Source organism: Strigops habroptila, chromosome Z, assembly GCF_004027225.2.
Source record: "Strigops habroptila isolate Jane chromosome Z, bStrHab1.2.pri, whole genome shotgun sequence".
Lineage (NCBI taxonomy): Eukaryota > Metazoa > Chordata > Aves > Psittaciformes > Psittacidae > Strigops > Strigops habroptila.
In genome coordinates this window covers 2,269,130-2,295,769 of record NC_044302.2, presented here as the reverse complement: position 1 = coordinate 2,295,769, position 26,640 = coordinate 2,269,130, and the positions used below count along the sequence as shown (strand labels likewise).

The 26,640-nt window shown below is 52.5% G+C and overlaps 2 protein-coding genes across 2 annotated transcripts in view; one reads left to right on the top strand and one right to left on the bottom strand.

Moving 5' to 3' along the window:
* FANCA (FA complementation group A) overlaps window positions 1-13,728 on the bottom strand; it is a 36,541-nt gene extending 22,813 nt beyond the window's left edge. Inside the window, exons 1-14 of the mRNA XM_030512004.1 lie at window positions 13,660-13,728; window positions 13,006-13,115; window positions 12,007-12,079; window positions 11,097-11,239; window positions 10,711-10,806; window positions 8,789-8,862; window positions 7,340-7,452; window positions 6,532-6,614; window positions 6,031-6,064; window positions 3,592-3,658; window positions 2,905-3,017; window positions 1,876-1,952; window positions 1,294-1,435; window positions 596-729 (exon numbers count right to left, since the gene is read on the bottom strand). Of these exons, the coding sequence (XP_030367864.1) occupies window positions 596-729; window positions 1,294-1,435; window positions 1,876-1,952; window positions 2,905-3,017; window positions 3,592-3,658; window positions 6,031-6,064; window positions 6,532-6,614; window positions 7,340-7,452; window positions 8,789-8,862; window positions 10,711-10,806; window positions 11,097-11,239; window positions 12,007-12,079; window positions 13,006-13,115; window positions 13,660-13,699 (1,299 nt within the window). The 5' untranslated portion in view covers window positions 13,700-13,728. The remainder of the gene's footprint in view (window positions 1-595; window positions 730-1,293; window positions 1,436-1,875; window positions 1,953-2,904; window positions 3,018-3,591; window positions 3,659-6,030; window positions 6,065-6,531; window positions 6,615-7,339; window positions 7,453-8,788; window positions 8,863-10,710; window positions 10,807-11,096; window positions 11,240-12,006; window positions 12,080-13,005; window positions 13,116-13,659) is intronic.
* Window positions 13,729-19,580: 5,852 nt separating this feature from the next.
* On the top strand, window positions 19,581-26,479 carry SPIRE2 (spire type actin nucleation factor 2). The gene is made up of 15 exons (XM_030511995.1): window positions 19,581-19,858; window positions 22,625-22,662; window positions 22,790-23,149; window positions 23,480-23,560; window positions 23,636-23,800; window positions 23,897-23,983; window positions 24,129-24,252; window positions 24,352-24,521; window positions 24,626-24,776; window positions 24,897-25,030; window positions 25,219-25,353; window positions 25,425-25,492; window positions 25,582-25,609; window positions 25,708-25,823; window positions 25,913-26,479. The coding sequence occupies exons 1-15, from the start codon at window positions 19,642-19,644 to the stop codon at window positions 26,118-26,120; spliced, it is 2,082 nt and encodes a 693-aa protein (XP_030367855.1). The 5' UTR covers window positions 19,581-19,641; the 3' UTR covers window positions 26,121-26,479.
* The last annotated feature ends 161 nt before the right edge of the window (window positions 26,480-26,640 follow it).

Here is a 26,640-nt window from a genome sequence, read left to right as displayed (position 1 = left end):
CTTTTGATACATCCTGAATGCTCCGTCAGCAAAGGCTGAGTTTTAGGTTTGCAAACTCATACAAAGGAATTTACAGGTTTAAATTATGTGGAGATTTGCATACCTAAAATACCTGCATGTTTACAACTAGAAGCTAACAACCAATTATCTATAAGGTCAAACACAGCAATTACAGCTGCATGCAAACATCCAGGAAATACGAATGTTTCATCTGCAATAACCCACAGCTTATGCAATAAGAACAGTGTTGGTTATCAAGACACTGAAATACATCCAAGATTATGATTATAACAGGAATTACATGTCTGCATTCCTGACAAATAATATGAGAAGGTACGATGGACTTAAAAGATGAAAGGAGGGAAGACCAGAGAAAGCAAACCAATATATTCTTTGGAGACATAAAGGCAGTAATGAATATTAAATCATTCCTAATACAAATGCAATCACTTGTTACTCTTTGTTTTGGGTTCCCTCCCACTTCCCCCCTAATTCCTGGCTATCTTGTCTGAACGGAGGCTTCCACGGTGCAGCAGAACGTTCCTTATGCACAGTTTTCCTCACATACTTAGAGTCAGGCCTTAGTTCATCTTACCTTAAACCATTCAGAGTAAGGCATGAACACAGCAGGGCCCTCTAGAGCAGCCTGCCGAGCTATCAGGAATGCTGTGATCATACTTTCCATGTCGTAATTCCGAAAGGCCTTTATCAGGAGATGGCTCAGTAGATCTAGAAAAATGAAACAATAACCCCAAACTTTGCTCTTGATACTGTGCTGTAATTTTCTACAGCAAATGAAGCCAAATATCTGCGATAAAACATCAGAAGGACATGTATTGCAGCTTGGGGAACATTTGGGACTTCCTTATATTTTTTCATGCACTTTCAACAGTCAACTCTTGGATTTCAACCTGCAGGAACTGCAGGGAGTCCAGCAATGGGATAATCAGTAAGAAGCTCTAACAAACAAGCTCTGCTAGCAGAGGCGATATAGAAGAATTAAGCTCCCGTAATTGCTACTCCAACTAAGAATGAAGGTAACTACCAAATAACCATTCTTAGCTGCACACAGAGTTTGAGAACTGTCAGGCACAAGGCCTGGCATTCACATCGCCAGGCCACCAACATGGAAAGTCTGAATGGAAAAGCAGATTTTTCTGCTTTTCCATGCAGGAATCTCAAAGAGCAACTCCGAATATCTGTGTTGCTACACCAGTCAGCATGGTTTCCCTCTTGAATACCTGAGAAACAACAAGCAGACATTAGCTTGAAGGTTTGCTAAAACCTATTTACCTTTGAAGAGCTGCTCAGCTTCAGCATGACAGACTGCCAGTGTGGAAACACAGGACAGGACGTGCTGCCAGTTCACTTCATAAGTCTCCAGCACTTGCTGCAGCTGGCAGATTGACTCCTTTGCACTGAATGCCACAAACAGCTGGAAGAGTGAAAGCAATTCATTTCAGCTATGACATGCAGCCACCCATAAGAGTGAAACACACTGTCAGGATTAACATGCAGGTGTCTTTTGAAAAAGCTATCCTGTGTACATCTTCTGCATCAGCTTTCCAGGGCCAGATACCACCCTGGATTCGAACCATCCCTGGCTAAAATAAACAGCAATATTTCAGCTCTTTCAGGAGTCATGTCATATTCTGTAACAGTCAAAATTCACATCTTCAGTTATCATTGTTGTTCTCATTAAGGGCTTTGCACAAATTAAAACCCCAATAGTACTCTCTCTTCATGTTCCTCCTGCCTACAATTTCTGGCAACTGTGACTGGAACACACTATTTTTAAATAAACTCATTTCAGATATTTCAACGAATATAAACCCAACATAATAAAGTTCTCTTCGTGAAACCAGGGAGACCTACTTTGCGATACAACGTAGTGAGCAGCGAACAGGTTCTTGTAAAGCTCCACTCTTTCTGCATGTGGATGGCATCGGACACTGCACCCAGAAAAATAAAAGTTTACTTTTCAGCAATAGATATTAAAATACACCCAAAACATTTAAGTTAACCACACACTTCCACAAAAGATTTGGCTTTGGCAGCCAGATACTTTAAAAACTGCCCACTGAGATACTCTGTCCCCCATTTATTTGTCTTTGGAACACAGACTGTGGCAACAAGGACCGTATCATTTCACTATGGCATTGTCATCTCGAAGCTGTTCTTGGGATCACACATTCATAGGCCAACAGAGAATCAGCAAGGAATCATCATTTTCCTCGGTAACTTCTCCCCACTGCAAGCCAGCAATGACACAGCTCTCCCACACAACAGGCAAGCAGCTCTAAACATAGCTCAGAGTGATTTTACCAGAGATTTTGTAGCCCAGACATATTTCTTCCTAAAAACATCAAGCTTCACAATTACCAATCAGGGATTAGAAGCCTTCCTGTCGCTACCTCTTATCTACCAAAAGAAACACCGAGCCAGCAGAGAAAGGCCACATCTTGTGCGTAAACCAAACACAAGGGACCAGACTGTTTTACCCCCAAGCTCTCTGCAGCACTGCCTCTCCCACCCAGTTTCTCCTTTGGCCACAACTGCCCCCAGAGGCCAGAGCTTTCCTGTGTCTGCCCCATAAAGACTGATATTAGGTGTGACTCCTAATATCTGTTCACAAGCCATTGGCTGAAGCTCTGTTTGAGGGCGCTGATTTTCCACCTACAGTATTCTCCTGAACTACAGCCCTCTAGAGCCCAGATTTTGGGGGTTTTGGGTTTTTGTTTGTCTGATCTGGCACCCTGCTTATATAGACCCTGGGAAAGAGCTGGGAAGCCAGGAGCTTCTCTGGCTCCTCCAGGCTGGACTCCGTGAGGCCTGGGTAAGATGGAGCTCCGGATGCACAGTGACACACCCTGGAGACACTCACTTCTCTCCACCTATTCCTACCTTTCAACAATGGGTTGTAGGTAAGAACCTCGGTCAGGGTGTGTCTAAAAAACTGCTGCAAGGAATCCAGACGAACCGCACTCTTATAAAGTGGCACACTGAACACATTCAGCCTGTAAATGACAAGGAAAGACTCAGAACAATGCACAGGAAGTATGATAAACCAGGTGCTGATTAGGGTAAATGACTCTTTTTCCTTCTACATCCATCTCTCAAATTGCCAGAGACACACACTTTTTTTGTATGTATTTTAAAAATATCTACTGGTTATTCTACATTATGTAGCCATCAGATTGACAAACCTAAGTCTAATGTATACCCCTGCACAGGATGGGACTTTGACATGTACAAAGTAGTTAAAACAGGTTTGGAAGCAGGAATTGGAGGAGACAACAGCACCTTCCAGGTATTTCTGCTCAGAAGCAGAGTGAGAAAACTTAACGATGCCCCAAGATTGGTTCCCACACTGCCAGAACACCCTTTCCTACCTGACACTTATCTTTCTATAAGCATTTTTATTTGCACAGATTTTATTACAGAGGAGAACACTAAACGTAACTGACACTGGGGTGGGGTGTGTGTAAATAAGTTACTAAAACCCACAACATTCACTTTATTTCAGTAACAAGTGTAACAGGGGATAAAAAGCCTCCTCCTGACATTATTCGGAGGAACAGCATTTCTTACCAGAACCTCCTAGTTTGCAACGTGGAAACATCTTCCTGCTTCTCTTTACCAACAGCATCAAGCACCCCTGTACCCCAAAATAAAGACACAAAACCACAGTGAGAGAAATGGAAATGGAAGGAACTGTGGCACTAAACAACTGGCAGGAACTAACAAGAACAAGCACTTTGTGCACCTTTGAGAAGGTGACCCCATTAGGGAAATGTGCAGAAGCCATTCAGCAGCATTAAATTCTTACAAATTTTTTTCAGGAGTGACAGAGAGACTCGAAAACTATTAACACTAACCTTGAACCAATTTAAAAGCATTCCCAAGAATGTGCTAATAATTAAGCCGTCTAAAAATGCACATAAATTAGTATTTAACTTCCAGACCCAATCCCAACTGTGCACTGCATCTGCGAGTGTGAACACTGCAAAGCTGCGTAAGAGAGAAGCCTGTCTGGAGGCAGATTGGTACGAGCAAGCTTTGAATTAACAACCCTGGTAATAATGGTCTTAAAACTGCCCTGGCCGAAGCGCACACTGCCGTGAGTGCCACACATTCTAACTGCAGCAGGGCTTCATGTTACATTTGCTTAGCAGAAATTCCCTCAAAAACTAGTTCTGCCCCAAAATGAGTGGTGGTGGTCAAACAGGCTGGCAGCTTGTGCAGCCTACACCACTCAAAACCCATGCTCTGAGAAACCCTTTGCTTCACAGCCTGCTGCAAGCAGCACTTTTTCTGTTTCTCATCTCATCCTACCTTTAAGAGCCTCCTTTTGTAACAATTAAAAGAGTTTGGTTTGTTTATTTGTTTATTAGGATCACCGAACCACCCTTAAAAAGAAATTTACTGAGCTGTGTCCCTCACATGCCTTTCCTATGCAGCCCACAGCGCTAGTACATAATACCCTCCTCTCCTGCGGAGGAATACTTTAAGGTTAAGTAGGGGAGAATAGAGAAAAGGAGATAAGCTCTACTTATCTTCAGGCACAGGAGTTCAATATAGCATTACTATGAAGCACAGTGCTCCCATGCTACTCTCATCCTGTCCTTCTCCTCCAGTTAAGGTCTTCATTAATAGTGCATTATTTTACACAGAGAATCCTAATGTTCTTCAAAGCAGCTGATTAACTAAGCAAAACCCGTTAAAGGTGACCCAGAAGTATACACTAATAAAAATACCTTTTAAAAAACCTCATTTAATACAATTTTCAGACACACGGACTGAGAGTCAGTCAGTGGCAGTGCAGGCTGCACAAACGTGAAGGTCAAATGAAGAGCAGGTTAGCAGACTCCTGTCTGGCTGCCAACTGCCTGCTTCTCTTCCTCCAAAATCCCCTCTAGTCCTGCATTTGGAAGGGTTATTTTTCAAGTACCAACATAAGGGTCACCTGAGATGGGACTTATTAAATAATAAAGCACTTCTTGCAGCTTTCCCCTTTTAGAAACACTCCCTGAGGTCTGTGAGGCATCTCTATGTACAGACAATGTTCCCTGTGAGACACGGGTATGGGATCAGGCTGGCAGTGCCCACCACGAGAGACACGGAAGGGAGGGAGCAGTCCCGGTGTCACATCCTGGTTTTCCATCATCTTACAGCAGAGGAAAAGCACTAACCCCTGCAGCAGCACCAAGCATGTTGTGGATCCATACCAGCAAGAAAAGGGGGAAAGTGCTGTCACTAAGGAGACAGTGAAGTAACAGCAGCCACACAGTCAGATTGTGCTAATACACTGGTGCAGGGCACGTGAGAAGGTGGAAGCAAACACCTCCTCTGCTGTACAGCAGATACAGCAACTTACCGTGAAGATCATCTGTGACACAAGACAAAAATAACCCTCGTGTGTTTAGTCTTTCTGCATTGGATTTGCAATGCAAACCAGGTGCTACTATGCTTGAGCTTTCAGGAGCAGCATCAGGACTGCCCTGGCCAAGACAGTACAGTGTCCACGGGATAGCTTTTGAAGTCTGGCCATTTAAAGACTACACACCTACATCAGATCTTTGCTCAGCATTAAAAACAAAATAGGTTTCACAAAACATTAGTCTGCAAATCCAGACTGTGAGCCAGCAAGATTGCTTTCTTGCACCTAACTTTGTAAATTCAAAGTTTAATTTACTGAGCAGAAAAAAAATTATCCTAGCCTAACCTCTGTGCTACAATTGCTTCCAATCCAACTTGTTAAAAATCAGCTTGGGTATCTGCCTGATGCTGCAGCTGGAAGCATCAAAATGAACTAGTACAAAAGGCAAGAAATTATCTGCAGTGTCAGGAGACACTCACTTTACAAGAGCAAAGGGGAAAGCAGAGGCACAGAGAATCAGTGACATAAATACTATGCAGAGGAAAAGATTTCCAGGCAAAGGATTTCTTCATAGAGACTCAGAACTGAACAAGGAACGTAAGTCTAGCAAACAGTGACTGCACAAAGCTTCAAATCACAAGAACACTTACATGTCAACATTCTTTGTAAGACAGCGTGACAGATCTGTTCAAAATTGACAAATTAAAACCATTTAGAGTTTAAAAGAGCCACAGTTATATGCAGAAAAAGTCAATTGACTCAAAGAAATAATTTTATCCCTCTTAATTTAAAGCTTAACTTTTAGCTCAGGCTCTGCTCCAAAACAGATAAAATAGACAGAGGGCAAGCACTTCCCATGCTTACCAGCACTCCACTTACCAGCCTTATATTTAAATGGAAAACAAAAAAGCAATCAAGGTGAAACTGGAGAAGCTTAAAAAGCCCTTTATGTGCCACCTTGGAGAAATTCTCCATTAAAAAAGGCTCTGTTCTGGTTTCACCATTTCCTCCTCACCCACCCCAGCACCTGGACCACCACCCTTCCTTTGTTGCGCTATGCTCAGATTTCTTTATATTCAGCAAGGCCCAGAGGCGCCTAATGGAACTACTTTTTCAACAACCATTTGTAAATAGGTTCATTTTGTCCTCACTTTGGGGACCTTCTTGAATTCCAACTTCATTCCCAGCTCCAAATTTTGCTGAAAGCCATTCTGAAGAAACATGATCGCAAAGTCTGCAAATCAAGAAGGAATTAGTGTTTCAGCATCCCCCTTTCAATAAAGATCCCTTGCTCTTTGGCCTCCCCATCCCGCTCTCCCAGTAGTGCTAGTGTCTGAAAAGCCTCATTCACTACACAGCAGTTGGCAGGAATCATGTATTTTCTTGGAGTAAAATTACTCCCAGGCAAAAGGACCAAGAACAATGGATGGCAAGGAGCACAGAAACGTAAAAAGAATTATAAAGACTAAAGCAATTACAGGTTTTATGCTCTATTACCACTGCAGAACTCATATGGATTGTACCTGACCACCTGCACCAGGTCAAAGATCTAACTATAGCTCTTCAGTTAAATTGTGTAGTGATTTTTTGTTTTCTAAACAAAACCACCTAATAAATAATAGAAAATGACAGGGGGTAAAATGGAACTGTTAAATATGTCTGGTCTAAAATAGCACTTTGCAGGAGTGTTACGCTCTCAGTGCATCATCCCTACTCCATACACCCTGCAACTATGCTTTCTTGGGATACTGTAACTCAAACTGATATAGAAATTCAAACCAATTATCTTTTAAGGGGAAAAAAACGGCTAAATTCACCGCAAATATAAAAATACATTCCCTTCACTGAAACAGAGTACAATAACACAAAGTGAGGCCACAGTTTTTACACCTCCAAGCCTTTGGCTCACACAGCCCTCGCCACGGACTGCGCAGACCAGTGCCCAGGTGAGTGTCTTGCCTGACAGAACATGCCCAGCGAGCTCCATGTCCCCGGACGACTCCACTGCCTGCTCACAGAGGCCACAGAGGCCACTGCACAGCCACTCCACTGCAGCAGAGGTGGACGGGTTGCTGAGAACAAACAAAAACACATTCAGTTCAATCCCTCCTGCTTTTTGTGAGGCTGGGCTTGGCTTTTTTCCCACCACCATCCTCTTGGACTCACGAAAGAGTCACCTGGGCAGGACTTTGTCCTCTATGTGGCATTTCCTTTATTTAATTTGGACCAGCAAGAGCTTTATTTGCTTTATAAAAAGATTCCACAACAAACACATTCAAAGGAAAACATACATGTGAAATTGTGTGTTCAATTATTTCCTCGTCTCTGACATTAAAGTGTTTCCATTTAGAAAGTTCTGCTAGACAAAAGACTTTGGTTCCAATCACAGACTAGTTTGGGTTGGAAGAGACTTTGAAGCTCCTCCAGCTCCAACCCCCTGCTACGGGCAGGGACACCTTCCACCAGAGCAGGTTGTTCCAAGCCCCTGTGTCCAACCTGGCCTTGAACACTGCCAGGGATGGGGCAGCCACAGCTTCTCTGGGCACCCTGTGCCAGCGCCTCAGCACCCTCACAGGGAACAACTTCTGCCTCAGCGCTCATCTCAATCTCCTCTGTTTAAGTTTAAATCCATCACCCTAATTTCAGAGATACTTAGATAAAAAGGCTTAAAAAAGAAAAATAAGCTCTTAGTCTATCCCTTTGTTTTCCTTAAATTTGAAGTACAATGGGCACTGGAGGCTTTTTTCCAATCACGGTAACAGACAAGTAAACCAATATCAAAACCCCAAAAGATTACTGTAACATTCCTTTGACGGCATAAGAAAGCAACCTGAATTTCACAAAGCATAACTGGGTTGTTAGCTCTGTATTCGGAAAAAAAAAGTGGTAAAACCAAATCAATTCTTACTATTCTCTGGAGATTAGCTCTGCCAAATCTTACTGAATTGTAAGGGTTTGTGAGGACAGAAGCACACAGCTTCTGCAAAGCTTCTCCTCAAGAGAAGGAGAAGCTTACAGGCTAAATGAGTTTCCAAAGCTGACCCAGAGGCATAGCTGGGTGAACTGAAGGAGCTGGGTTACCAAGTCCTCCCCCACACAGCACAGTAACCACACACACACAGAACCAGTGAAACAAAGCACTAGGTAAAACATCACCCAGGGCTCTCACTGAGCCATTTCACTTCACCTCTGATTCGCAGCCATCAGACAACCACCACACCTTGAACTGACTAATTAACCCAGAGTAACCTCTCAAACCCAGGATAACTTCTTAAATCCTGCTAATCTGATCACTCACCAGCATCTGACTATATTCTTAGTCCAGAATACTCATGACTAATCCCCAATTATATTTCAATAGGCTTTAAGAGATAGAATACATCTTCAAACCTATAAACCTCTGCTCACCTCTCCAGCAGCTCTCCCAGGCCAATGATGTCGCCTCTGTGCAGGTGCCACACGGCTTCCAGCACTGGAGGGTCCTAATGAGATCCCACAATTAGGTCATAGTCTGCATTTTGCAGTTAACATTTGTCTAACAGAAATTATATGTTAATGCTAAATTCACTTTATTCAAACTATCCAGAACTTACTGAATTTTAAAAGTTACAACATAGGAAATACCAGCTGAGGAAAGATTATGTTTGATTTTTCCTTCCTACAAATTTTGAATGGTTTTAGGTTGAAGGTGCATCACCACTTTAAATTTTCACGGTCAAGTAATAAATAGATCCATCATTGTCCCCAGAAATAATGCTGATTCTGCATATTCAGAGGAGCAGTGGACATCCCAGGAAACCAGTAACACCACTAAGTTTCAAGTCTTGTTAATTCAGATCCAGAAACAGATTAAAGAACTATCACTTGGCCTAGTAACTGTTTATTAGTCTCTGTGAAGTGAGTTCACTGCTTTCAAATCCATTTCCTAATAGGAGACTACAGAAAGAGGCACTGCAACCATTCGGGCCGAGAGGCTGATGGACACAGAGGAAAAATAAACACCGCATGGGCTCTAGATAGAAACACTCCCATATAGAAACAAAGCCTTCACACCTCATGAAGGAAGAGGTACTTGGGAGTCTTGGGCACACAAGCCTTTCAGAAGAAAAGCCAAAGTCCCAGGAGTTTCCCGCAGTGAGCAGCAGCTGCCTCTCAGCATGACCCCAGACTCACCCACATGCTTTGTCTTTGACAACCTAATTCCTTACTGTAACAATCTCAATTACACAGCAGCACTTGATCTCCATGTCTACCTGAGAACAAGGAGATCTTGATCAGCCTACAGAACACACAGGATTCTATTTTCAGCCCTAGATGTGATATTTGAGACTGGTGCATGCCTCTTTATCCTGGCAGATCAGCCTCTTCCTTCTTTCCCACCAGAGCAGTGAGCAATCAGAACTGCCCCACTCACAAATCGTCCTCAACTCCTCTTAGAGCATCAGTTATCTTAAGAAAACAAACCACTCAGATGAAATCAAGACAACACATTTGTAAAGCAACACAACCTGTTATCCCCTATCCTATTTCTCTCAAGCCATTTTCTCCATGAACTCACTTGGGCTTATCACCATTCCCAGATAAATAGAGGGGGGAACCAGAATACCACTGAATATTGCTGGTAAAGCACATAAAGGACTTCTGGGGCTGTGCCACTGCGCAGTCAGCTGGGAGGTTCTGCACTGCTTGGTTAATTGACCCGGATTGCTTAGCCAACACAGCAAACCTATGTGTCAACTGATGGAGACTCATTAGAGTACTTCAGTGATAGCAGCAGAGCAGCGAAGCTAAATAGGAAAGAAAATTATACTTCAGTGTCTACTAACTGCAGTGTTACTTCAGATGAGTTTAATCCCATCATCCGTGCTGTAACTCCAGACACTGAAATGCTGTGCCCTTCCCTAGCTTGTTCCTAGTGAGGACCAGCTGTGCCAAGGACAAATTGAAACAGTTCAACATCTCTTCCTCTATTAAATCCTCTTCAAAGGAGCAAATCTTGCTACAGAGGCAATGAACTTGCTTTAAAATAATAAAAAACAAAGAAAAAACCCACCATGAATAATTCGGTTCATGCTTTTGAAAGGTCAGAAATACCACAGTCATCTTCGGGAGGAGTTCATGACTGTAGTGGAGCAGAGCAGGGATGAGCAGTGGCAAGACTGCTCTAGGTCACCAAAAAACCCACCAAGGGAACCTGAACAGAAGTCACAGCACTTCAGTAGTCCGTTTAACAGTTATCCCTGGCCATCACAGGAGATGGGTTGAAAACACACTACCACATCCCACAGGTGAAGTCTAAATGGTTTGCAACACAGCAACATTTCTCTTACCTTCATTTTCCACATTTCTTGGCAGAAGAGAGAGTGACAGAACACATTGTTCGCCAGCAAATCCTTCAGTGTTTGAAGCAAGCAAGACAACCTCTTCTGGAATCACCCCAGAAATTAAGCAAAAATAATTTCCTTTGTAAAGAACACAGTCTTAGAAAAATAAATTTGTTGCTTTTCCCTGTTTACTGCTTTCATAAGGCTTGAATCATGAAGAGAATTCATAGGAAAGACCCAAACTTTTCATTTTAAGGCTGAACTGAAGGCAGCCTGGCTGACAGCAGCAACACCTACACGTTTGGGTGACTTTATCAGAACAGATAAACTGGGTTTAAAGTCAAACCTAACATTACTGTTTTCTTGATAAACTATATGTAAACCTCCCTTACTCTCTGGTCCAAGTTCAGCAGTGGGACCGGAGAGGGGCTCACAGAAGCTCGGCAGATCCGCTCGATGTGGGTAACAGCATTTTTGGCTGCCAGGATTGATGGAGGCACACCCAACCTGGAGGCCTGTTCCTGCAGAACAGAGACTAAAAAAACACAAAAGAAAAGAAAAAAACAACCAAACCAGAAAGCTGTCAGTATGGGAGAAGAAAAGGCTTGAAAATGTGACTATGAAGGCAGAAGTCCCAAGTCTTAAACCTCTTCCAGCACAGACGTCATTTGTTGCACTGGGCAAATCACTTTCATTTCCATGTATCATTCCTTTACTGTACACACAACAGATGCAGAACAACCACAGAGGTGGGATATCCTTGCAAAGCAAGTCTTTGTATTTCAGTCTCATGGGGCTCACAGTAACACTTTCAAATAATCAAAATACTCAATGATCAGACCTTGCCAGAGGTGCCGTCACCAAACAAGTAAGAAACATGTAGAATCGTAGAATCATTTAGGTTGGAAAGGACCTTTAAGATTATAGAGTCCAACCATTAACTCATCAGGTTTCTTTCTCAATAGTTTCCCTTCCACAGCAGGTCAGATTGTACCATTTGTTTTGCTTATCAAGATGCATTGTTTGTATCAAATGCTAACATTCAAAGTATTTGGTCAGTACTGAATAACAGGTGATTTTATCTGTACCTTTTACTTCCAAAAGCTGCAACATGCAGCTCCAACCAAAAAAGAAAAAGAATTAACTGTAAAAATAATTTAGAAAACCAAGTAGAAAGCAGCTGTGTGGGAGACCAGAACAATGAAAAGAAAGTAAAACTGGTATCACATTTTACAGACAAAAATTTAGTACATGAAGAAGTTCTTTTCCACATCTGTCTCCAGTAGGTACTCTTTCACTCACCTAACAATGATTCTGATGATGCTTCCTGGTGCTCTGTGCCATCCTTTCCAGCTGGCTTGACTGAATCTTGCACCTGCAAGCCAAACAAAAACCTAACAGTCTTAGATGTCTGTTACACACATTTACACAGCTACTCCTTCCAAAGCACTGGCACTTTTGGGGGCTGGAGCAACTGAAGTGAAATTAACACTCCCAAGCTCCCATATGGTCATGGTAAACCAGAGATTTCAGGACACCTTACAAGAGACATATGTATAGTTACCATTTTATGCAGAGAAAAGGAGATACAGGTCACCCAACACATAAGCAGCAGCACTAGCAACAGAATTTCTATCTTTCAAGTCCCTTCTGTGAAGCCACACTACCATAAATATTTGGTGAAACGTGTTAAAATGTTGGATCCTTCTCCAGTTAAATGCTCTTTTTATAAAGACAAATGTTCTTTACAGAAAGACACATCCTTGTGGCTGAACTATGGCAAGTATTTGAAGTGGCTATTGAAGTTAAATAAAAAGCTCTCTCCAGCGGGTGAGGAGAGGGTAGAATGTGGCCAAGTCAGAATATTATCTCATGTGTCTGTACAGGCAGATTACACAGGTTTTCATAAAGACAGTCGCATTAGTTGGAAGTGGTTGGCAATTCAGAGGAAACCCAAGTCTCTCCTGATTTACTCCCATTCTATATTCATAAGAAGCCAGTTCTGACCCCAAGAAAAAGGGTCTGGATTTTCCATCACAAATCCAAACCATGCATAACCATTTTAGTCTGTAGCAATAAAACACAGAGGAACAAAGGAAAAAGAAAATAATAATCCCGTTTCTGCAACACAGACCTCTAAACTTCAGATTACTCCAACAGTGCTGTTTTTTCTTTCCATGTATCATGAAAACTGTGTTCCTGGGACATCCACTTTACAGCTGCCCTAGGAAGGACACCTCCTACTGGGATCTCCCACCATCCCCAGCCTGACCTCTACACCCCAAACCACCCCACTCCTACCTCCAGGAGGAAGTCATTCAGGTTCTGATGGTGATCCAGAAGGCGCAAAGCTGCTTCCTGAAGCTCTGCTCCGCTTCCAAAGGCACTTTTCCGCTTCCTGGCTCTCCCTGCTGAGAAGTTTGGATTTATTTTATAACCCCAGCTCGTTCTGGCAGCCCCGCTGAGGACACCTCGCTCTTTGCTGCCACAGCACACACCGCCGACAGGGCAAGGGCAGGCCCAAGCTGACTGTCATTACCCAGCAGCATGACAGGGGCAGCACGGGATGTTTGGGTATGGTTTGTTGGGCAGCTCTGCAGACAAAGCCCCATGGCCTTCAGCGTGAGCAGCCCAGAGCAGGCAAAGCCCTGTCAGGCTGCAAAGGCCCATGGCACAAAGCAGCCACAGTGGTGCCCTGGCACCCCCAGCCCAGGACAGGAACCGCGCCAGGGCCAGCAGCTTTCGGAACAGGGTTTATGGGGGGAGCAGGGCTGAGGAGGAGCTGAGGTGACGGGCTGCTAGCAGCCCGGAGCACCACGCAGCCAGGAGGAAGGGGGGTGTATGAAAGCGGAGAGGGGACATCCCCCCCTCCCTTCCCCTCCGCTGTCCCTGCAGGACGCGCCGGGACAAGAGCTCCCTCAGCGAAGCCCCGACGCCGCCTCAGCCCGGACCTACCCAGCAGGGCCCGCCACGTCCCCCCGCCCGGGCCCGCCATGACAGCGGAGCCGCCGCTTCCCGCCAAACCAACCCGCCCGCTCTGCGCCGCCATTGGCTGTCCGCCGGCGGAGGCCGCCGCTGCTCATTGGTTGGAAGCGCGACGTGGTCCCGCCCGCCCGTCCGCCATGTTGGTAGTGGCGGAGGCGCCGGCTGCCATGCTGGGGAGGGTGGCAGCCGCGGTGTCCGGCCGTGGGGCGGGGTGGCCGGAGTGCGATGAGGGGGAAAGTGCTGGGATACGGCACGATCAGAGGGGAACACTCTCTACAGCGGCTGTTTGTGGCAGTGTGTGTGGTGCAGGGCTGCAGCCATGACATGGCGGCCAGGAGAAGGGCTTTCCCTGACGGGCCCTGAGGGGAAGGTGCCCGGCTGTGGGGGGCTCAGCTCGGCAGCGGCAGACAGACACCCCCCGCGGGCCGGCCGGACCAGGCTGTGAGGGCTGGGGGCAGCCGTCGTGCCTCAGAGCTCCTCCTGGTGCAGCGTTCCCGGGGCCAGCTGTCAGCCGCAGCATTTCCCCGCTCCCGGCATCGGTCTCCTGGTTATCCTGAAAACAGGACCCGCTGCCCTGTGTGCAGCAGAGATGAGGTATTTGTTTATTGCAGGTTTGCACAAAAAGGGGTGCTGGGTGGTATCCCATAGAGCTAGCACTCTAACCCATAATTTCATCTATTCGTACAAGTCAGCTCAGGTTAGTAACTCCCTGTAACCCTCCAAACATTTAACAACTTGACAATTTATGGGCAGTCACATCATTGATTCCTCACTATGCCTGCTCAGGGAAAGGTCTTTTAACCTGGGCTGGGGTCTTTTGACCTGAAGGTGTGATTTTTACTATTCTAACGAGGGCATAACGAGGATAGTTCATCTAAAGGACACCCTAGTGTTGTGCTGACCGTGGAGGCCATACCTTGACAATGTCCATGTGTTTTCAGGATGTACCAGTCTCCAAGGATAGGGTTTTTTCAGTTTTGTTAGCCCTGTTTCTTAATCCTACACGAGGCCAAAGCCTCCTCCCCAGCTATCAATGCTCTTTGTTAGTCAGTTTTGTTTCCAGGTCATCCTGACCTTTTGTGTGGCCTGTTTATCTGTTCAAGGTTTTCCATAGTAACACAAATCCCAATTGTTTAACTATGTGTAACTTTGAGCAACCTGGTCTATGTGTCCATGCCCAAGGCAGGGGGTTGGAACTGGATGAGCTTTAAAGTCCCTTCCAACCCAAGCCATTCCATGATTCTATGATAACATAAGTCTCAGGTTTTTTTAGCTATATGCCTACACCATCCTTGCAGATGGCTCAGGTGGTGAAACAGGCCTCTTGTAGCCCTGCTCCTTTGGGAGCAAGAGTGCTGTGTGCTGAGAAGGGAACAAGAGGAGGCTGGAATTCCCAAGGGGAGAAATCACCAGCTGCACACAGCTCTGTACTGCTGAGGGCCTTAAGGGCTGCAGAGGGAGCAGCGTGGAATTCCCACAGGGATTTTCCCTGGTTACCTCTCCTCTGATCCTTCCTGAAGGTGAACCACTGATGGCTGGCTGCTGTTAGCACGCCCTGCAGAGGCTTGGGAGCAGGAGGTGGTAATTCATTTGGAGAAGGATGGCAGGGTATGGGAAGGTGAACAACCCCAACGTGCTGCCCATCGGGAGGTGAGCTGCTGTTTGCAGACTTTGGAGCTGTCGTGCTGGAATTGGCCGTGGGATGCTTATATTGCAGTGCTGGCCTCGGGAGCCAGTGAGTCAGCAGCACTCGCTGCTGGGAGCTGGAGAAATCCCTTCCTGGAGAAAACCCTTTCCAGCAGTGCTGGCGGGAGGCTCTGGGTCCTGCCACCGTGCCAGGGAAGCTGCTGGAAGTCACCACAGCACCAAATCTTGGCTTGGAGACAGCAAGTGAAACCTTTTCCAGAATCACATTTCTGAGCCGCTCTAAGCCCTCGATGCCACCCTCAAGCTCGTGGCAGCCCAGGTTTTGGAGGGGCACATCGAAAGAGGGACTGTTTGTTCCCTCAGCAGCCAGTGGCTCAGTGAGCTCTGGTGCTGGCTGGAGAGCCCTGAGCTGGCAAAGCAAACCAGACCCTATCCCACAGCAACCCTGTGGCTGGGGGGCATATGCCAGGAGGGGATGGCCTGTGCAGGAGAGTGGAGGAGATGAGGTGGTGGCAGCTGAGGGAGCAGAGCTGTGGGACCTGGTACCTCTGTATTGTCCCTGGGAAGGCACAGCCAGGGGGAACAAACTCCAAGGGGCGAGGGAGTACTCGCGGATCGGTAATGGGCAATTGAGGAGAGCAGACCAAGGTTAGAGCCAGTAATTAACTTGATTAAGAAGCCGGAAAGAGGACTCATCTACAATGGAATGAAATATTTGCATCAGGAAGGGAAGGGAAAAAGGAAGGGAAGGGAAGAATTCGCCTGCAAACATCTTGGAGACAAGCAGGGAAGGAGAAAAGGAATTTTTTAGCAAGGTACAAACAGAGGAGAATGTGCGATGGAGCAGGGAGGGAAAGCTGCTTTTTCCTGAGCTTTGAGGTCAGCACTGCACAGCTCAGAGGTCTTGACATGTCCCAGGAACTTGGGGGGCTTATGGCACTGAGATGTCCCCTGCCCTGTCCTCCCCGAGCATCCCTGGCTCACTGTGGACAGCCCGGGAGAGGAGCCATCGCTCAGAGGGGGAATGGAACAGCGAAGGTCTCAGTTATTAGTACTGCTGGAGGTCTCTGTGGCCTCACTGTTACACTGCCGTGCCAAGAGCTGTGCTCACTATATTTAATCCTTCCCTTCATTATCTGTGAGGTACACCGTGTGAATGCAGTCTGCACAGAGAATTGGCTCTAATTAAAATATTAATGAAGAAGGCTCGAAAAAGGAAAAGGAGCTTTAACAAACTGTCTGTGATTCCATCTCTCTGCCTCTCCAGCCTGCTGCGGTGCATCGCTCTCCTACAGCAGAGCAGATCTGGCAGAGCCCAGTGCTGCTGGGCAGCAGAACCGGCTATGAGAGCGGAGTCCAGCTCAGACCAGGGCGCTTGTGCTTCTGCAAACGGATCCCCCAGTGTGGTTGGCCCTGGCAGGGCCTAAGACCTGGAGCTGGGGGTTCAGGGGTGCTCCGGGAGTTTGTTAATGCAGAGAATAAGGAGACTGGAGAGTTCTTCCATCATCTGCAACCCAGGAGCCTGATGCCTCCTGGCAGACAGCAATGCTGCAGACCCACTTCTGCCCCAGAGCAGGGCGGAGGGCAGCAGTAGGGAATGCAGCAGGAGTTCTCAGTCTTAGGGAAGGGGCTCGATTGACTTGGGGCTGGGCAGGGTGTTTCAAGGAACCAGGAAGTCTGGGAGCAGCGAGTGCTGCTGGGCACAGCCAGGGACTTACCTCTGGTTTGACCAAAGAAGAAAAACCAGGGAGAAACCATCACCATGATGGTCAAACCAATGAGAAAAGCTCCGAGGGGACGTGGGGAGGTGCAGCTGAGAGCTCGGCATTGCTGCCTAGAGCTGGGGGCCGCACTCCAGGCAGACACGCTGGGAAGCTCCTCATGCTCCAGCCACATCTGGGGCCAGCACGCAGCAAGAGCAAGCTACCTTGTCAAACACTCCCTCCTTTCATGGCCCCCAGGTTATTGCAGCATCTCAAGGAAGTGGGGTAGGTGCGTCCCACCTCACAGGTACTCTGTGTGCTCATTTCAGGTTCCTGTAGCTTTTTAGGGAAATGGTTTTGCATGTGACAGATGAAACCCATGGAAGTGCATTACTCACAAACAAACAGAGCGTGCAGCACACAGCCCTGCTGCAGGCTGATGGGGAAGGCGAAGGCTCTGCCCTCCATCCCAACTCCGTGTCTGTCTCGCTGCAGCATGTCCTGCTTCAATGCCGAGGGTGCCAGGGAGCTGGGGAATCTAACCTTCCCGTAGTGCTCTGCAACCATTCCCAACCTGGTAATTTTTTTTTCCACATTTCTTTAATTTTTAATTGTATTTCCCCTGCGCACATACACACTTGGATTTTTGTTTTGATTTTTTCCAAGACGGTAGCTTTTAATTACAGCTTGATTTCATATTAATTACAGTTTTACCCAAAGCAAAGGCCTTTGTGCTTTATAATTCAAATGCAATTCCCCATTAATGCTGCAGGTTGGATTATTGCCGCCTTCAAATGCTGCACGTCCTCCCCGCTCCTATCGCCGACGGTGCCGCCCTGGCTGCGTCCGCAGGGGTGCAGGAAAGTCAGCAGCCGGCTTGGCCCGATGCAGGTCTGTGCGGTGGGCAGCACATGCAGCTTTCCTCCCTCTAGAGGTGCTTCCCAAGCAGGCTATAAAGCCGGCTGATTACAGGGTAAATGTAGCATTCAAATCTCCCTTGTTGGTGTGGAAAGCCAGAGCCAGACATCGGCATCGCAGCCAAGAGCTACTCCATGTGCAATGTGCAGATCCAGCTGAGGCTGAGGCCAGCACTGGGCTCCTGACACCTGCAATGTGCTCTTGCCCCGGTGATGGTGTGTTTGGGGCAATCCCAGAGATGCACAGCCAGTTTGGATGACTTGTATCCATCCTCCCACTTCCCAAACCCCAAAGCACCACACAAGGCTGCATTTCCCAGCTGTCCAACTCTGTTCTCCCATTTCCTTCCCCAAAGATGGAGCTGACAGTGCTCAGGTTCTCTGGGATGAGCATTGGAGGGCATTTCCCTCCCATGGTGTTGCAGGCGCTGACTCTTTGCTGGAGGACTCCATCCCCAGGGCAGCTCTTCGGCCATCTGGCGTAGACAAGCACCCATGTGCCAGCTCTGTCCCTCTCCCAGCCCTGCCAGCACGGCTCTGGGGTTCATGTTCATGGATTAATGGTGCTGAGACAGGATTTTATGTTCCTTCCATCATGGAAATGGGAAGCTCATCATGACAAGAACTTTAATTTGCTCTGTCTGACCTTTCAGCTCCCGTTTTATCTGTGTCTACCCACCAGGCACGTAGGCTTTGTGGGACAGCCATTGCGGACCCAGGCACTGGGGGCAAACCATGCCCCATGGCTACTCATGTGCCGCGGCCACCACCGCGGCACCCAGCGGTGCCCCACACCTCACCGCCAGCACTCATCCTGGGCACTCTGCACCCTGTCATGTGTCCAGCACCCCGTACCCTAGGGGCACCCACATCCTGCACCCTGTGCCCCGGGGACATCCGTATCCTATGCCGTGCACCCCACACCCTGGGGGCACCCATGTCCTGCATCTGAACCCCATCATGTGCTCTGCACCCTGGGGGCACCCAGGTCCTGCACGTTGCACCCTGTCATGTGCCCTGCACCCAGTCGTGCACCCTGCACCTCATCACATGCACTGCACCCGGCACCCTGCGCCCTGATTCTCCATCCTGCCAGCTTGGGCAGGCTGTACCGAGTTGCACCATACTGAGCCTTACCATGTTGTACTGCACTGAGCTTTACCGTGCCATACCAAGCCTTACCGTGCTGTACCGAGCTGGACTGAACCTTGCCATGCTGTAGCGAACCGTACCGGGCCTTACCGTACTGTACCGAGCCACACCGAGCTGCACTGACACTTACCGTTCCATCCTGAGCCATGCCGATCCGCAGCAGCCCATATCGAGCCGCACCGTCCCGTACCGAGCCGCAGCATACTGCACCGTGCCGTACCACACTGTACCGAGCCGCAGCGTGCTGCACCATGCCGTACCACACTGTACCGTGCCGTACCAAGCTATACCGAGCCGCGCCGTTCCTTCCCGAGCGGCCGTGCCCCTCCCGGTGCGCTCCCCCGTCGGCGGCGGGCGGTGTCGCAGGCGGGGCCGAGCCTCGGGCACGGGGGGCGGTCCTCTCCGCCGCCAACCTCTCCGCTCCTCTCCGCTCCGCCGCGCCCCCCTCCCGCCCGCCCGCCCCTCCCGGGGCCCCGCCCGCCCGTGCGGCGGCGGCGGCAGCAGCAGCGGCGGCAGCGCGCGGGGATGGGGCGATGGCGCGCGCGGGCGGCGGGGCGCCGCGGGAGCTGTCCCTGGAGGAGGTGCTGAAGTGCTACGAGCAGCCGCTGAACGAGGAGCAGGCCTGGGCGCTCTGCTTCCAGAGCTGCCGAGCCGCCGCCGCCGCCGCCGCGCCGCCCGCCGCGCCGCTCCGCACCGCCGACATCCGCCTCCGCGGAGACGGCTCCGTCGTCCTTCCCGCGCCGCCGCACGGTGAGCAGAGCGACCGCCGCAACGCGGGGTGGGGCTACCGGGGCTTACCGGCACCGGGCCTTATCGGCACCGGCAGGGGGTGCTGTACCGCGCCGCCCGCCCTGGGGGGACCGGGTATCAGCGGGAAGGGGGGGACACCCACAGCGGCTACCCCCGGCGGGAGGGAACGGCACCGGTGGAGAAGGACCGGTACCGGCAGCAGGGGAAGGACAGGGGAATCAGCCCCGGCAAGGAGGGGGGCAGCAGGCACCGGCGTCACCGGTACCGGCAACAGGGAACCGGTGCGGCTCTGGGGGCACCGGCTGCGGGGGTGCAGCACCGGATAGACGGGGAGGCACCGGGAACAGGAAGACGGCACTGTCAGGGACGGGGGTGAACCCCCAGCTCCGATCTGGCAAGGGGGATCGGCATCGGCACTGACGCTGGCACAGCCGGGACCGGCGCTGGCACTGCGGGTATCGGTGCGGGTGGTGGCCGGTGACTTGGCGGTGTCATCGGCACCAGCACCGGCACAGGTGTCACGCCTGTCTGGGTGATCCGGTGGGGCAGGACCCGGGGCGTGGGGTGTGCAGGGTGCCTGTGGGTGCAGGGCTCACCGGGCCAGACCCACCGTGGGGCTGCAGAACACCGAGCCAGGGCACGCAGGACACATGGCAAGGACAGACACGGGGACACACACCTACACACACGGCACATACACAGGCACACCCGCCGCACACGCCTGAACACTCAGACCCCGAAGGGGATCCCTTCCTCAGCCCGGTGTGTCACCGCGGGGCTCCGGCTCGGCCCTTCCCGGGCACTCGGGGAACAGCGTCGTGGGGCAGCAGCAGCACCGTCCCTGACCTTCGGACCCACGGCCGTGCCCTCTCTGCAGGCGGTTAGTGCTGCTGGGCAGGGCTGTGGTAGTTACAGGCTGTAATTAAGCTCGGCCGGCTGCCAGCAGCGATGCCGGGTGCTCGGCGCAGTGAGGAGCACCCCTGCGCCTAATGACAGAGAGCAGCACACGGCTCCAGGCGGCCCGCCCCGCGGGGAGGCCACTGTGCCCAGCGACGGTGTCCGGTGCTCAGCGCTGCCGGGCGCTGCGGGGCCTCCTGGGGGCTCATGGACAGGTAGGGACAGGCATGGACACTGCAGTGTCACTGCTTGTCCTTGCCCATAGGCGGGCAGGGGATGGTTCTGAAGGCAGGAGGATGAGTTGGGGGATGGGGAGCAGGGCACAGGCAGTCCGTATAGAGGTCGGGGTGTGTGGAGCAGCTCCGTGCCCAGGGCAGGGTCACACACAGGTATGGCATGTGCCCGTGGTGGCTGGGCATGGTGTGGTCACACCAGCGCCACCGGTTGCACATGGCTTTCTGAGCCACCATGGCCACGTGCCAGAGCCAGTGCCACCCCATGCTCCCGAGTCACTCCCATGGCAGCCAGAGCCATCTCCCTAGGAACCATTGTGGGCTCCTCACAGCAAAGCCCAAAGCTGGAAGGGCTCCAGGTGCCTTCCAGCACCGCTGCATGTGGTGGCACCGGCCTGGCCCATGGCTTGGCACCTCCACCTGGGCATGGGGCTGGATCTGGGCTGGGTGAGCCAGTAGCACCCACCTGAGCTGCTCCAATTGTTCCCATGGGAACTCCCTGCCCAAGCAGCTGGAGGGAGCTCAGCCCACCAGCAAGGCTCCGAACATGTTTGCCCAGCTGTGGTCAGCAGCAGGGGACCCCAGCCAGGCTCTGCGTCCAGATGTCAGTGTCCCAAGGGATGTGCTGCCGCATCCTCTCCCAGCCAGGGCAGAACATCCCAGCGCTGGCACAGCAGCGGGAGCCAGGCACGGCCGTGGGGTGCAGGGGTGATGTTAGGCTCATGCGTGGCCCCATGGTGGGGCCAGACCCTGTGTCTACACTGCTCATGCTGCCCTTCCCAAGCAGCACCCAGCCTGGCTGGCACATGGCTGGCACACAACCGGCACATCCTCCTGCTTGCCGCATCGATCAGCTAAATGGAGAGCTAATGGCCATCGCTCCCCTGGGCCAGAGAAGCAGCTCTGCAGCTGCTATCGAGAAAGCAGAGCCAGGGGCCCTGGGACACTGACCTCAGGGACACTGCAAAAGCCACTCCTGCTCCTCATCCCATGGTCACGGCTGCTGGGAGGGTGTGAGCTGCCCACAAGCTGGGCTCGTGAGTGTGTGGGCACAGAGCTCTGTGTGTCTGTACACGATGCTCCAGCACTGCTGGCTCTGCAGTGGAGAGCAGCGTTGTTTATTGGGCACAACCCACCACCGCAGCCCGCACCGGGCACAAGCACCGTGTCTTGTTTGTGACCTGCATCCCTGCCTGATGGTGCTCACACTGCTGGTGCCTGCAGCCCAGAGGGGTGCAGGGGGCATTTCCCTGTGGGTGCCAGGAGTGAGAGGTGACGGGGTGACTCTACCTGCTATCATGTGCCTCCTGGGTTCATCCAGAGGCAGCAGGACTGAGCAGCCAGTGCCTGTTTGGGCTCAGCACACAGGTCCCCATTTTCCTGTGGAGATGTGTCCTGAGACCAGGCCAGCTGGGGACAAGCTGGGGATGAGACAAGCTGGGGATGGGAGTCCCAGGTTCGCGCAGGAGGTGCTGGGGCCGGGACCCACTCAGGGTGGTCCCATGGGTGCCCTATGGCTGGGGCTGGGTGGGTGCAGCAACCCTGGGGAGCGGGACAGGAGGTGATGCTGAGGGGGATGCCCAGCATGGGGCTGCAGTGACTCTGTCCATCAGTGACTCTGTCCTCCTCCCCACAGAGATGCCCCCACTGCTGACACCCTCCGCTGAAGCCCAGGTATGTGGGTCTGGACGTGGGGCGCAGCAGGGGGACAAGACGCAGCACCGGTGGGTGGGGGGCAGCCGGTGCCCGCTATGTGTGCCGAGGGGCTCCCCGCGGTGCAGCTGGTGCTGTCTCCCCTCAGATGGTACAGTCGTTGGGCTTTGCCATCTACCGTGCGCTGGACTGGGGGCTGGACGAGAATGAGGAGCGTGAGCTGAGCCCGCGGCTGGAGCAGCTCATCGACTTGATGACCAACAGCGACTCGGAGGACAGCGGCTGCGGCACGGCCGACGAGGGCTATGGGGGGCAGAAGGAGGAGGAGGAGGGGGGCGAGGGGCCGCCGCGCGCCGTGCGCACCTTCGGGCAGGCCATGCGGTGCTGCGCTGCGCGCCTGGCCGACCCTGCCGAGGCGCAGGCGCACTATCAGGCCGTCTGCCGTGCTCTCTTTGCTGAGACCGTGGAGCTGAAAGCCTTCCTCGCCAAGATCCGTGATGCCAAGGAGGTGAGTGTGGGTGCCCACCGGCACAGCCAGCCCCACTGCCTAGCTGGGGAAACCACCCATGCAGCCAAAACACTGGGGTGAGCATGGCGCAGCCCTTTGCCCGCCCTGACCAGGGCTGCTGGTGGTGGCGTTTGGTCACACACCCTCTCCCAGAGCACTGTGCCATGGCACTGCCAGCTCCAACCTGCCCCAGTGGGTACCGGCAGGGATGGCTCATAGCAGGGATCGGGGTGCTTTGGGGTGCACATCAGTGCTGTGGCCCTGTGGCACGGTCCTGGCTGGACCGTCTGTGCCACTAGGGCAGGGTGATGATGTCTCATGTGGTGGCAGATGCTGCAGAAGCTGAAGGAGGACGAGGAAGCAGAGGAGCGGCCGGTGGCGGAGCTGGGCAGCCTGCGCAACACCGACTGGGTACGGCGGCGTGGCCGGGCGCCGGGGCTGTGCCAGGACCATGCCAGGGCTGACACCGTGTCCAAACCCCCACAGGCCCGGCTGTGGGTGCAGCTGATGCGGGAGCTGCGGCACGGTGTGAAGCTGAAGAAGGTGCAGGAGAAGCAGTTCAACCCCCTGCCCACCGAGTACCAGCTCACCCCCTTCGAGATGCTCATGCAGGACATCCGTGCCCGCAACTACAAGCTCCGCAAGGTCATGGTGAGTGCGGCCAGGCTGCCCCGTGTCAGCTCCCTGTCCTGTCACTGTGCTGGCCTTGGCACTGACACTGCCCATTGCCCCTCTGCCCTGTCGCAGGTGGATGGAGACATCCCTCCCCGGGTGAAAAAGGATGCCCATGAGCTCATCCTTGACTTCATCCGCTCCCGGCCCCCACTGAAGCAGGTGAGTGCCAACACCAGGACACCTCCGTGGCATGGCAGTGCCTGGCGTGGTCTTGGTGGGTCCCATGGGTGCCATCCCCATCCTGCATGGGGGTCAGCACCCAAGCTGCAGCCACTGCTTGAGGTCATGTCTCTGCGTCCCACAGGCGTCAGAGCGTCGACTGCGGCCGCTGCCCCAGAAGCAGAGGACACTCCACGAGAAGATCCTGGAGGAGATCAGGCAGGAGAGGAAGCTTCGGCCTGTGGAGATGCCATACCATGGACAGAAAGGTGCCAGAACCCCTCCTTGCCGCGTTGGGCTGCCGGTGATGTGCCCGGCACCAGGGCAGGTCCCTGTTCTGCCAGGACTGAGCCCCATCCCCATCACAGGCTACAGCTCCCTCCCCTGCATCCCTCACGCCTGCTCAGGCCGCCTGGCCTCCAGCTCTTGCCTCGAGCTGTCTCGGTGCCCAGCAAGCACCGCAGCAGCGTGCCCGCGGCCCCGTGTCCTGCTCAAGGCACCCACCCTGGCTGAGATGGAGGAGATGAACATCTCTGAGGCAAGAGAGGGGACTTGGCAGGAGGATGGAGGTCGAGGGGACACAGGAGGTTCCGGGAGGGACGAGGGGTCCCCCGGGGTGACGCGATGCCCATGGCCTTGCAGGAGGAGGACTCTCCAGGCACAGAGGTGCCGCTGAAGCGGGACCGCTCCTTCTCAGAGCACGACCTGGCGCAGCTGCAGAGCCAGATGGTGGGTGGCCAGGCTGCACCCCAAGAACCGGAGCCACTGCAGCCCGAGCCCCGGCCCCGCTCAGGTACCCGCCGGAGGTCCCCCAGCCCCACACCAGCCCCATCCCCACGGTGGCCGTGTGGTACCCTGCGGCAGAGGTGGCATGGACATGGCTGTGCCATGATGTCCCCATCTCTCCCCACAGGCTCCGTCCCCGCTAGCTGCCACCCGCTGCCGGACAGCTCAGCAGCACCCCGGGCTACCCTCGGTGCTGTGGAGGAGAGGCCAGAGGATGGATCCAGCACTGCTTCTAGTACCAGCTCCAAGCACCTCTGGCTGGTGAGCGCTGATGGTGGGGCTGGGGACACTGTGTGAGCATGACTATGGGATGTGGAGCTAGAAGCACACTATGACCTGTGCCCTGTGCCTATGCTGGCAGACTCTGCCCATGGCATGGGGATGCTTCAGGCCATGCCCTGTGCCACAGCCCTGCAGCAGACCGGGCTGATGTTCCCTCTCACCCACAGGAGTTCAGCCACCCTGTGGAGAGCCTGGCCCTCACCGTGGAGGAGATGATCAACGTGCGCAGGGTGCTGGTCAAGGCTGAGATGGAGAAGTTCCTGCAGAGCAAGGAGCTGTACAGCAGCCTGCGGAAGGGGAAGGTGGGACCTGAGGCTGGAAGGGCTGAGTGCTGCCCGCCCGGCCTCCGGCTCTCACCCTGCTTTGCCCACAGGTCTGCTGCTGCTGTAGGGCCAAGTTCCCCCTCTTCTCCTGGCCTGCGGCATGCCTGTTCTGCAAGCGGTGAGCACCACACCATGCCATGGGGCTGGGAGGGTGCCGGGAGGGTGCCTTTGATGGCCCCGCTCACCGGCCTCTCTCTGTGTCCCCAGGTCTGTCTGCAGCTCCTGCAGCCTGAAGGTAAGGATGCCACCATGTCCCTGTCCCTGTCCTGCCCCTGCCCCATCCCCATCCCCTGCCCCATGCCCATCCCACCCTGACCCCCGCACACCCGGCAGATGAAGATGCCTTCCAAGAAGCTGGCTCACATCCCTGTCTACGCCCTGGGCTTCGAGAGCCTCCCAGGCTCGCTGCTGGCCAAAGCCCTGCCGCTGCGGAGGAGAGACACCTTCCAGTGAGTCCCGCCGCCCTCAGCCTTCCCCCCCTCTCCTCCTCCTCCTCCTCCTCCTTGGGTCATGGCTGATGATGTGTCCTGTGCCACAGCTCCCTCTCAGGCACGTGCTGGCGCCGAGTGGAAGAGGAGTTCCCCCACATCTATGCCCAGGGCTCTGTCCTGCGCGATGTCTGCAGTGACTGTGCCGGCTTCGTCACCGACGTCATCTGCTCCAGCCGCCGCAGCGTGGCCGTCCTCAACGCCGCGCCGCGCCGCGCCAAGGCCCGCTCCCTCTACAGCGACTCCTGGCACAAGTGAGGGGCGCAGACCCCACTGGCGGCCACCCAGATGTACATATATACATAGGACATACATACAGCCTCTATATTTATATACCTTACGGACCAGGGGGAGGCAAGGCACGGTGAAACTGTGGCTGCCTGCTGTCCCCGCTGTCCTCTCACATCCCCGCCACCGGCAGGACGCTGCAATGGCTAATGTGGGGATAGGTCCTGCCGTGGAGCACCCACCATTGCCCCTTGCCCCCAGCCTCCGCCTCCCCTCACCCTTGCTTCTGTGCCAAGCCCTGGCTGTGCCGGGGCAGCCAGCGCCAGGGGCTGGCACGGCCGCTCTGTACGTGCCCACCCTGGCTAATAAACCCACTGGGCTGCCCCTGGGGCCGTGTGGCTGGTCCTGAGTGTGGTCCTGGGTGGGTGGAGAAGCCGGGGTGGGGGGTGCTGGGTGTCCCACATCATCACAGCCTGCTTGATCATGTGTATCTACCCCGGCCATCTTTCCTTTACCTGTCCCAGGCTGTGCCCCACTCGTTATCCCATGG